Raw genomic sequence first — 12,679 nt, 5'->3', positions numbered from 1 at the left:
ACCTTGTCCAAGAAGGCTTTGAATTTATCCTGCCTTAATCCTCTGTAACAGCTGGGATTAAAGATCTGCTATACCAGGGCTGGACAATTTTGATCAACTTAATGAATTAAAACATACCTTGTTATCTACCCTTATGATTACTAATAAGATCAATCACCACTTCAAACACTGAATATTTGTTAAAACTATCATTTCTGGGGCTGAAGAAATGGGTCAGAATTTTTTAAAAGCACTTATTGCTTTTGCAGAGGACCCAGTTCAATTCCCAGCACCTGCATGGTGACTCACACCTGTCTGTAACTCCAGGTACAGGAGATCCAACACCCTCTTCTGACTCCCAGAGGCCCCAGGTATGCATGAGGTTCAGACACACATACAGGCAAAACATTCACACACATAAAATAATTAAGTTTGAAAATACTTTTTAAGTACTAATATATAAATGCGGAGGAAGACATAGGAAAATGATGCTACATTGCAGACCACTCTGTAACGTCTACGAAGCAATTTTACGTAAGGCTGGCATCAGGACAGACAGGCCTCAGTGATTCAGGTTTGCGGATGTAAGGAGCATGGCAGAGGAAACCGTCAGTGCCAGGCTCCTGACAGAAGAGCACTACGTGACAGGTTCAAGACCTCCCAGTGCTGAGGAGCAAGGGCCAGCAAGATGCTTCAGTGGGTAAAGCACTGGCTTTGCAAGCACGACAACCTGAGTTCAAGGCCCAGATCGCACGTAAAGAAAGGAGAGCACCGGCTCCTGAAGCCGTCCTGACTTCCGTAGGAGCCACAGCAAATGTTCTAAAACTACCATGCCACAAGCACTGACGAACAAAACATGACCTCCACCATCAAGTGTTCAATCATAAATGAAAATCAACAGCCAGATGTGGCAGGATGAGCTTGTAGTCACAGCTCTCACTTGGGACAGTGAGGTGACAAGGTGTCACCCAAAGCCACCCTGGTACACAGGCCAGTGTCAGTTACACAGTGAGACAGTCTCCCAAAGACTGGGAAAGCACAACCTATCTGGTCCATCCTCCAGCTCTGAGGTCACCTACTGCGTACCGTCTTCCTCATCCTCAGCGTCTTCCGCCTCCATTGGGTCATACTCATCCTGATTATTATCTTCTTCTGTTTCATCGTCATCTTTAGAATCCTCTTTCCTTTTTTCTTCTTTCTGTAATTTAAGATGCCTTGAAATTAACCAATATGATGACAAGACAGACAAGCAAACCTAAGTCATTAAATGGATGTACTTGTAACAAGTCCAATCACAGATTTCTTGCAACATCATAACCTATTCAGGGATGGCATGGTGGGCATGTCCACAATCTGAGCACTTGGAAGGTGAAGGCAGGAGAATGAGGAGGTCCCCACTCACAGCAAGAAAGACAAAGGACAGAGAAACAGAAAAAAAGGAAGAAGGAAGGGCTAGAGTTGCCTCAGACATACAGAGCAGTGAACCGCGCTTCCAGGGAACCTGCCCAGCACCCACATGGCAGCTCACAACCATCTGTAACTTAACTTCAATCTCAGGGGAGCCACGCTCTCTTCTGACTTCCACGGTCACCATGCACACACACACACACACACACACACACACACACACACACACACACACACACACGGAGCATAGATACACATACAGGCAAAACATATACATTAAAATAAAAAGAAAGAAAAGGAAGAGAGGGAAGGAGGAAAAGAAAGCAGAAAATTAGCTATGGATATTTAATTAGGCTTTGCTATGTGGCTCAGGCTGGACTTGAAATCCTGACTCTCCTCTTCCACCTTTGATATACAGGATTACACAAGCTCTAGTTGTTTGAGACACTCTCATGTGACCTGTCTCAAATACAAAAAACACAATATCCAATACTTTCAGTTTGGCTTTTGTCCCGTCTAGAGGTTGGAAGTGCACATTTCTAAGTTCTGTTGCCTATCCTGGAAATTACAGACCTTCCTCTCATCTCTTTCTTCTTTTTTGTCTTTATCGTCGCCTGACTTTCTCCGTTTTGGTTTTGGATCATCAGTATCATCATCTCTTTCTTCTTTTTTATCTTTTCTCTCGTCTTTCTTGCTTTTCTTCTCCTTTTCTTTCTTGTCCTCTTTCTCAGGAAGAGAGAGTAATGATTTGTATATTCTGACTCCAAAATCTCTTTGAAGCATTTCATTGAAAAGTTCTGCAAACAATGAAACCTATAAACAGACACCAACATTAATCTAGACAGATTCAATACAAACACTAAATAGATAAATACAACAGTTAGTCATATATCATGCACTATCTTGCCACACATATTATCTATACCTATAGGAGAGCTGCTAATATTTTATGAGGGAGATAAAGAAGAAATCAAGCACTATAAAATGGATGTGAATGATGTGAAGACTATGAAATCCTCAAAAGAACTAGGTGTGGTGGTGTACGCCTTTAATCCCAGCCCTTAGGAGGCAGAGGCAGGCAAAACTCGGTGACTTCCAGGCCACTCTGATCTATTAATGAGTTCCAGGCCAGCCACCGCCATACAGTGAGACCCTGTATATAAATAAATAAATACCTTCAAAGAACAACATTTTTAAAAAAAATTTTCTAGACAAGGTTTCTCTGTGTAGCCTTGGCTGTCCTAGAATTCATTCTGTAGACCAGGCTGGCCTTGAACTCACAGAGATCCACCTGCCTCTGCCTCCCAAGTGCTGGGATTAAAGGTGTGCACCACCACCACCCAAAAAATATTTTTAAAGACAAGATCTTTCTATGGTACCCAGGCTGGCTTTGAACTCATGTTCCTCATGTTTCAGACTGCTAAATGCTGGCATTACAAGCTCATGTTATGATGCTGTGTGTAAAAGATGTACTGCTAGGCATGGTAGTATGCTCCTGTTAACTCAGCATTTGGGAGGTGAGGCTGGAAGATCAACAGTCCACCATTATCCTTGGTCATATGAGACTCCGACTCAAAAAACTAGAGCTGGGTATAGTGCTGCATACCTGTGATCCCATATATCAAAGGTAGAAAAGAGGAGGATCAGGAGTCCTTCAAGTCCAGTCTGAGCCATATAGCATGTTTGAGACTAGACTGGGTTGCGTGAGATACCATCTCACAACAAACAAACAAACAAAAAACCAGAGCCATATAAGCAGAACAAACATACAGAAAACAGAATGTAAATATCATTTTGCTTGGTGATGCATTGATGTAATTGCAGGCCCTAAGAATACTGAAGCAGAAGAATCGTAAGTTGAAGGCCTGACTAGACTACAGATTGAACTGAAGGCCAGCCTGGAGACTCAGCAAGACTACTAACAGTAAAAACAGGCTGGAGAGGTAGCTCAGTGGTAGAGGTTTGCATAGCATACATGAGCCCCTGAGTTCAATACCAATAGAGAGGAGCTGGGCATGGTGGCGCACGCCTGGGAGGCAAGTGGATCTCTGCGAGTTCCTGGCCAGACAGAACTATGTAGTAAGACCCTGTTGAGAGAGAGAGATGAGAGACAGACAAGACAGAACACAAACTCAAGTTGAAAGATAATACCACTTATTTTCTCTTACAATCCAAGCAGTCACAAAATTTTCAAATCCATTAAATGATATTTTAATTTTAAAGGAAACAATAAAACATTAGATCATCCTCAAGAAAGATAACCAGGGGCTGGAGAGATGGCTCAGTTTGATCCCCAGGACCCACATGGAGGTTTGTAAACATCTGGAACTCCAGATCCAGGGGACCTGACCCCCTCTTCTGGCCTCTACAGGCGTCAGACACACATGTCAAGCACAGACATACACAGTGACAAAACAACCACACAAAGAAACAATGCAACACAAAAGACAACTAGGTGTGAATCTCCTGACACCTCTCAGGAATGGCCATAGGACAGTCACAGGAGCACAGGCCTGTGACTGCAGCACAGAAGACAGAGTCTGGGCTACAGAGCTACTGCAAGATCAGCTAGGGCTACTAGAAACAGTCTCAAAAAAAAAAAAAAAAAGAAAAAAGAAAAACAAAGAATAACTTACATCTACTTGTTAATTTACAGAAAAAAAAAAAAAAAAAAAAAAGACAAAATCACAGCAAAGGACTGGGACAGCTAAAGTTAGTCTTTAAGAGACCTTGGAGGATAAATCTGACTTTGTCATCACAAACAATGGGAACAATCAAAGATAACACTCAAGGATTCAAGAAATACATTGAAGAGTCAGTCACAACTGTGGGCATCATCTGGATAATTCCAACTTTAACATTACCTCAAACGAATGCTCTTTGTTATCTTCCAATCTGTAATCCAAAAGGACACTCAAAGACATGATGCTGCAATCAAACTTGCCACTTTTTGCAGCCCAGTTTGGATGGACAATGATGGCTGGTTCATCGGGCAAAATGTACCTTCTTTCTTGACGCTGCCGTTCCATTTCCTCTTGTCGCTTTCTCTCTTCTTCCTGGACATGGGAAATTTTAAATCATGATGAAGCTTCCATGTACAAACTGCATGTGTATTGAAACATACTCTAGTTATAAAATAAAATAAAGGAGCTGGGTGTGGTGGTTCATGACCGCAATCCCAACACTTGGTGGCAGAGACAGAAGGATGACCCCAAGTGAGTGAGTATCAGGCTAGCTTCCACTACAGAGTGAGTTCTTGTTTCAAAAAACAAAGATCAAAATCTTCTGACTTCTTACAGCGGTAATATATGATAATAATGGTTAAAAACCAGAGACAGAACCTTTTACGGCTCTTGACTCTTTCTTCAATTTCTTTGGTTACACTGGTTTATTTAAGGGGGCAGGAGCACATGTGTGGAGGTCAGCGGACAGGTAATTATTTCTCTCCTTCCACTATGAGTTCTAGAGATTGAACTGCTGTTGTCAAGCTTAGCAGAAGTGTCAGTGAATATATCTGGCTTTTAAAAATAACTTTGCTAAAGGATATCAAGCCTTCCTGAGGAAACAGTCTGTTCCTGAGCTAGGATATGGACAGTACACACCCTATCCTGCTATAAAGTAGCGACATAAGCTGAAGGACTCAAGCCCTGGCCAGCTCTGGAACAGTATCATCACCCAAAAGATATTTATAACCCACGGAATAAAACAAGAAACCACAAACTCCACAAACTGCCTAGGAACATAGTAAATTTCCTGTTGTCACAAGAAATGTCCTCAAGAAGTTCCCAGAATCATCAGGCCTAGCAGATAGTCTGCCAGAGCAGAGGCTGGTTCCCTTCATAACCAATCTCTCTCACTTGATGTTTCTGAGGAAGAACTGACTTGTTTTTAGCTGAGTTATTAAAAGAAAAAAGCAAAGCTGGTGGACATGGTGGAGCATACCTTTAATCTCAGAACCCAGGAGGCAGAGGCAGATGAATCCCTGACTTCAAGGCCACCCTGGTCTACATTCAGAGTTAGTTCTAGGACAACCAGGGCTACACAGAGACCCTGTCTCAAAAACCAAACAAACAAGAAACCACTAAGGAACTATGCTAACACATGTTTGTGATTATAGCACATGAAGAGTCAGAGAGACAGGAAGAGGATCATAAGGACAGGCTGGTTTACATAGAGAATTCCAGGCCAGCCAGAGTCACATCAGTAGTACCTTCTCCCAAAAAGTCAATTAAAACAGGGGATGGGGGGGGGGGGGAGTAAAGGACCTTGCTGCCAACAACTGATGACCTAAGTTTGACCCCCAGACCCACAGGGTAGAAGAAGAAAACCAACTCCAGCAATTATCCTGTGACCCCTGGGCAAGTCCAGTGGCATGTTCAATCCCACACAGAATAAATAAATAAATACAAATGAATTCTTTTGTTTATTTGAGACAGGGTCTCACTATATAGCTCTGGCTGTTCTGGAACTCACTATGTAGAGTAGGTTGGCCTTGGAATTCACAGAGATCCACCTGCCTCTGCTTCCTGGGATTAAAGTTCTGTGCCACCGCCTCCATTTATGTCATTCTTTTTGTTTTGTTTCTCTGTGTAACCCTGGCTGTCCTGGAACTCTCTCTGTAGATCAAGCTGGCCTCGAACTCGGAGATCCACCTGCCTCTGCCTCCCGAGTGCTGGGATTACAGGTGTGCGCCACCACAACCAGGCTCAATCTACATTACTTTTCAAAGACTTCAAAAGTCAGTGAAAGGACCATGGGGAATAGTACTTGCTATGAAAGCCTAAACACCCAAGTAAGTATCCCCTGCCCACCTCTCACCCCTTAACCCAAGGTGAAAGAGAACCAAGTTGTGAAATTCTTGACTTACACACACATGCTAATAATAAAAATTAAAAAAAAAAAAAAGACCTTGGGCTGGAAAGAGGGCTCAGTGGTTAAGAGCATGTACCTTGAAAAGGCCCCAGATTTGTTTTCCCAACCACTCACATGGGGGCTCACAGCCATTCATAATTTCAGTTCTAGGAGACCCAGCGTCCTTTTCTGACTTCTGTGGGCACCAAGCATGTGGTGCACATACATGTTGAAAAAATATTCATGCAAATATAAATAAAATAGATAAACCTTAAGGAGGAAAAAAAAAGACTTCAAGGCCACTTTACTAACAACACTGACTAGTTTTGCAGCTGTCTGGAGAGGACGGGAAAGCCTGGTATCTCTGCCTTCACTATGCCTGTACCCTCTGCTCTCCTTATCATTGGGGTCAGTTTCCACTCAGCTCTGTCTAAAGAAATGATGATCATCTGAGAAGTTAAACCTAAAAGTAGAATACAGAGTGAATTTGACCTACACTTACCTAGTGTGCCTCTCCTAGGCTTAAGGCTGAAGACACCTACTAACAACAACTATGACAAGAAAATGACATGAATCTTCCTCCTCCCTTTCCAGCGAGCTTAGGAGAGCCTCCTGGATGCACTACTCAAGGTGGCTCCGCCGTTACAGGTACACGTCCTACCAGGCCTGGCTTTCTGCAGGGCGCCAGGATCCAAACTCAGGTCCTTGTTGTACTACCTGAATCACTGGCTCATCCTTCAGTGTATCTACTGTCATCTCCATTTCGATGGGCACATTTCCCAACTACCCCAGAACTCTCTTCTCTCCCCAGTGATGGGGATCCAACTCAAATGCACATTAGACTAGTGCGTTTCCATAGAGCTACACTCCAAGGTCCTCAAACTTGAAGACACTGATTTCTGAGCCAGGCACATGTCTGTAACCTCAGTTCTCAAGAAGCAAAGGCAAAGTCACAGGATCTAGGCCAGGAGGGCTTCCCAGTGAGTTCTAGGCCAGCAGGGCTAAACAGTGAGTTCTAGGCCGGTCTGAACTATTCAGTGACACCCTCTCAACCAAAAAAAAAAAAAAATTGTTGGTTTGTCATGTCTCACTAAACTCCTTTACTCTAAGACAGCATCTACATTTCTTTTGAAATTCATCAACTACATGACCTTTTAAAACAAAAATTCTGGCAAGCTACTTTATGACTTTTGTGCTCTATATTCTTTCTTCTTTTTTCTTTTTTCTTTATGTGTACAAGTGTTTGGTCTATTCCTACCTATGTTAACTACATGCCTAGTGCCCTCTGAGGTCAGAAGAGGGCAGTAGATCCCATAGGGAGTAGCGGAAGGGCTGACTTAATGTGTATTCTGACATGAGCAAGGCTTGCCAAGGACTCTGAGACCAACTGTCCCATGGTAAATTGGACAAGCTGTTACTCATGAGCCAAGCTTAAGAGGAGTGGCAAAGTTCGACTTGGAGTCTGTATGAGCGTTTATGGAGCAGATCAGTATGTGTAAAGACGAGCAGCTGCAGTTAGCTCCTCCTGGGTGTTTACAGCCTAAGATGGCTAACGACCGAGATCTCATATCCAGACTTAATAAACAGGATAGGTAAGGTTCCGGGATGCAGTGGTACTGGTTAGGAAACCCCCTGTGATTGCAGCTTCATTTCTATGTGCCTGTCCTTTCTCCATTCCCTTGCCATCACTAGCCAGGGCTCCACAGACTGAAGCCATCGAGGATGCAGCAGGAGCCCCTGGAACTAGTTAGGGATGATTGGGAACCATCATGTTGGTGCTGGGAACTGAACCCAGGCCCTCTGCTAGCACAGCAAAAGCTTTTAACTCCTGAGCCATCCGTCCAGGCCTTCCCACCCACCGCTTTTGATAAGGAAAGCAATCATCGTGGCCCGGGTTGGTCTCAATCTTAAGATCTTCTACCTCATGAGTACTGAGTACTCAGTTCAGACCAGCCTGAGCTAGCACAGCAAGAAAGTCTTTTAAAAGAAAAGTCTGCATTTACTGTATTTAAATTATAACTCAAAACTACATACATACACAACTTGTCACATGTTCCAAGAGTTCCCTCTACACAGTATTATTAACAGTACAGTACGCAAATGTGGACTACATACCTCTTTATCATCCTCAGACTTCCTATCATCCTCCTCTTCCTCTTCCTTCTCAGACTTCTCTAATTCCTTCTGCTCTTCTTTCTGTTCTTCTACTTTAAGCTGCTTTGTCAAGCGAGCTATTAACTGGGATTTTAGTCCTTTGGAACTAAGAGCTCGACTTTCTAATTCTTTTCGGAGATCATTTACCTAAATACATGGGGCATAAAAACACAGAAGAAAAAAGTATGATATAAAAAAAACAAATTCTCTTTTGTCTGATCCTTAAAAGTTGTAAATGCAAGACTAGTGTGGTCTACATAGGAGGTTTCAGGCAATGCGACCAGGGCTACATACAGCGAGACACTGTTTCAAAAGGCCAAAATTAGTGGAAGAGATGCTGACCATCCAGTGCTTTTTGAAAATGCAAAATGACAGAATATTTTTGGAAAATAATTTAAAACATGTGCTCTTGAGTATGTACCCAAAGGCACACTGGCCGGGGCACTTGTGATGATGGTCAGAGGACAGCCTTCCAGTAGGCAGGTCCTGCCTTCCACCATGCTGAGGAGGGTCTATCATTTCTGCTACCTTCCCGGCTGAATGCCACCATAGCTGTTTGAGCTGTGTTCCTGGAATCAACCTTTACTCATGAAGACTTGCATAGCGGCACGTTTACCAATGAGCCATCACCCTGACCCTTTTGTTTTCCTGAGACAGTTTCATGTAGCCCAGGCTGGTCAAAAGTGCTTACGCAGCAGAGGCAGGCCCTGAATTCCAGATCTTCCTGTTTTCACCTCCCTGTATTGGGATGTATTTTCATTGTCTGTATTGGGATAACAGACACACATCATCAAACCTAGCTCTCGAATATGTTTTTTTTTTTTAAAGATTTGTTTTTGTTTTTTCAAAATACAGTTTTTCTGTGTAGCCCTGGCTTTCCTGGAACTCAATTTGTAGACCAAGTTGGCCTCAAACTCAGAGAGATCCACCTGCCCCTGTCTCCTGAGTGCTGGGATTAAAGGCACATGCCACCACTGCCGGCTTTATTTTACTTTTAATTACAGGTATGTGCATATGTCTGTGTACATGAGTGCTTGTGCCCATAGGCATCAGATCAACCTGGAGCTGGAGTTACAAGTGGTGGTGGGCTGCCCTATGTGAGTGCTGGGAATTGAACTCTAGTCCTCTACAAAGGCAATACTCACTCTTAAGTATTTAGCCAACTCTTGAAACCCCCAAACAAGTTGTAAGATGCTTAAAACTATTTTAAGCCAGGTGAGGTGGCACAAGCTAAGAATCCCAGCATGAGGCCAAGCTTGGCAATATTGTGAAAAATCTATCTTAAAGAAATGTTGGTTTTGTTTTTGATTTTTTTTTTTTTTTTTGAGACAGAGCCTCTGTAATCCTGGCTATTCTGAAACTTACTCTGTAGACCAGGCTGGCCTTGAACTCAGAGATTCACCTGCCTCTGCCTCCTGAATGCTGGGATTAAAGATGTGTGCCACCACTACCCAGCAAAAATAAATATTTTAGGGCTGGAGAGATGGCTTAACGGTTAAGAGCACTGACTGCTCTTCCAGAGGACCCAGGTTCAATTCCCAGAACCTACATGGCAGCTCACAACTGTCTGTAACTCCCAGATCTGACACCCTCCCACAAACATACATGCAGGCAAAACACCAATGCACATTAAATAATAATAATAATAATAATAATAATAATAATAATAATAATAATAATAATAATAAATATTTTAACAAAACACAGAATCCATACTGAAGAGAATATAATGTTTAAAAATAATTACACTGGGGCTGGGCATGGTGGCATGCGCCTTTAATGCCAGCACTCGAGAGGATGACACGTGGATCTCTGATTTCTAGGCCTGGTCTATAGAGCAATTTCAAGACAGCCAGGGCTACACAGAGAAACTATGTCTTGAAAAACAAAGCCAAATAAAAATTACACTGGGAAAATTAATGCTAAGTGAAAAAGGATAATATATACTTTTTATATGTAACACATTACAACCAAGCAATCATCAAAAACCTTGTACCCAGTAAGAAAGAAGCTAGAAGGAAAGAAATTGAGAAAACATTTTATTACATGTATTTATTTAGGGGAGGGTGTGCTATTGTGTCTGAGCAGTGGTCAGAGGACAACTGCTGGGAGCGGACTATCCACCACATAGGTTCTGGGGGTCAAATTTAAATCATGAGCTTCAGTGACAAAAGCTCCTATCCACTGAGATAGTTCATTGGTACCTGCCTATGAATTTTATTAGGTTATATTGGATAGGCATGAGTAAATTTTTTATGTGTAATTGAAAAAAGAAAGTATTTGTTATTAATAATCAAAAGAAATACAAGTTGGTTTTGTTTTTGTTTTTTCTTTGAGACAGTGCCTAGCTATATACACTAGGTTGGCTTCAAACTTAGGACTCTCTAGGCCCAACCCAAGTGCTGGAAATGCATATACCCCTATGCTTAGTTATGTGGGTTTTTTTTTTTTTTTTTTTTTTTTTTTTGGTTTTTCAAGACAGGGTTTCTTTGTATAGTCCTGGGTGGCCTGGAATTCACTATGTAGACCATGCTGACCTTAAACTCAAGTGATCCCCAGTTCTGGCATTAAACCCATGCAGTACTACTGCCTGGCACATATTTTAAAATAAAGAACTTTATAGATTCAAGTCAGGTGCAATGATATGCATCATTAATCTTAGCACTCTGGAGGCAGAGGTAGGCAGAACTCTTGACTCTGAGGCCAGCCAGGGCTACATAGTGAGAACAAAAAACAAAATCAAAGATTCATTTAGTTAAATATGATGATACATGCCTATAGACCCAAATATGCATGAGGTGGAAATAGAAAGTCCATTAGAGCCTAAAAGTTTTAATATAGCCTGAGCAATATAGTAAGACCTCATCTCAAGGATCAACTGGAGAGTCGGCTTGGTAGTCAAGAGCATTTGCTGTTCTGGCAGAGGACCCAGGGTCAGTTCCCACATGGCAACTCACAACCATCTGTAATTTTTTTTTTTTTTTTTTGGTTTTTCAAGACAGGGTTTCTCTGTAGCTTTAGAGCCTGTCCTGGACCTTGCTCTGTAGACCAGGCTGGCCTCAAACTCACAGAGATCCACCTGCCTCAGCCTCCCGAGTGCTGGGATTAAAGGCCTGCGCCGCCACCACCCCCCGGCTCAACCATCTGCAATTCTACTTCCAGGTAGCAGGTACACACGTATGTGTTGCATATACACACATGCCTGGTACATACACACACAAGCTGGTGGCCATGGTGTTGGTGGCACGCCTATATAAGCACAGTACTTGGGAGGTAGAAGCAGTAGAATCAGAAGTTCAAGACCATCCTCAGCCATATAGCAAGCTCGAGTACACCTTAGGTCACATGGGACTCTATGCTAAAAATAAATGAAACCATTTTTACAAAATGCCTGGCAAGACAGTTCAACAGGTAGAGTGACTTGCCAAAGCACCTGATATCCAAGTTTGATCCTTGAAACTCATGTAACAGAAAAGGAGAAGGCAGCTCCCACAAGTTGTCCTTTGACCTCTCCACATGTGTTGTGGTAAGCTAATGCCACCTCCCCAAATGTTAAAACAAACAAAACAACAAAACAAAATATAACCAAAAGAGTATCAAATGTTAAATCCAAGTAATGAGGCCAACTGTCCCAACATGCACTCAGAAGGCAAAGGCAGGTAGATTTGAGTTTGAGGCTAGCCTGGTCTACACAGCAAGTCCCAGGCAATGGAGAGACCCTGTCTTAAAAATATAGCTGCCACACAAATCAGCAAGTAATGATCAGTATCTGGTCTGATCAAATTAAAGGCCCACAGAGGCAGAATCACATGATTACTAGTCCAGATTTACTGCACATAAACACTAGCACAGCTGTCTTAATCAAAGATTTTTTTTAAGTTCTTATTTTCTTTCCCAGTTTAATGGTAAACTTACCTACATTTTACTTTGAAGTTGATTATAAAAACCAAATTTACCATCAGGTGTAGTGGCCCACACCTTTAATCCCAGCACTCAGGAGGCTGAGGAAGACGGGATCTCTGTGAGTTTGAGGCCAACCTGATCTACAAAGTGAGTTCTAGGACAACCAGGGCTGTTACTCAGATCCACCTGCTCCTGCCAAGTGCTGGGATCAAAGGTGTGCACAACCACCACCTAGCCAGATTTACCTTTTCCTTCTCCTATTCTCCCTTAAATTTAGGTTATTTAGGCACGAAAATCCTGCAATCCTGGTCACTTTCCAAACCAGAAACCAGTGCTATCAACATAATTATACTGGAAGCCTTGGCAGATACTATATATCTGAACT

At 42.5% G+C, this 12,679-nt stretch overlaps 1 protein-coding gene across 3 annotated transcripts in view; it reads right to left on the bottom strand.

Annotated features, from left to right (window-relative positions):
* Positions 1-12,679, bottom strand: part of Ccar1 (cell division cycle and apoptosis regulator 1) — a 52,027-nt gene that overhangs the window by 9,202 nt on the left and 30,146 nt on the right. For 2 of the 3 annotated variants that reach the window (XM_052744857.1, XM_052744856.1), the window contains exons 16-19: positions 8,353-8,538; positions 4,251-4,442; positions 1,960-2,199; positions 1,066-1,177 (exon numbers count right to left, since the gene is read on the bottom strand). In XM_052744857.1, coding sequence (XP_052600817.1) covers positions 1,066-1,177; positions 1,960-2,199; positions 4,251-4,442; positions 8,353-8,538 — 730 coding nt within the window. The remainder of the gene's footprint in view (positions 1-1,065; positions 1,178-1,959; positions 2,200-4,250; positions 4,443-8,352; positions 8,539-12,679) is intronic. The other variant, XM_052744858.1, reaches the window with a different exon arrangement.

Source organism: Peromyscus californicus, unplaced genomic scaffold, assembly GCF_007827085.1.
Source record: "Peromyscus californicus insignis strain IS unplaced genomic scaffold, ASM782708v3 Scaffold_19__1_contigs__length_69161282, whole genome shotgun sequence".
Taxonomy (NCBI): domain Eukaryota; kingdom Metazoa; phylum Chordata; class Mammalia; order Rodentia; family Cricetidae; genus Peromyscus; species Peromyscus californicus.
The sequence above is the reverse complement of the archived record's forward strand: the minus strand, read 5'-3'. Positions and strand labels throughout refer to the sequence as shown.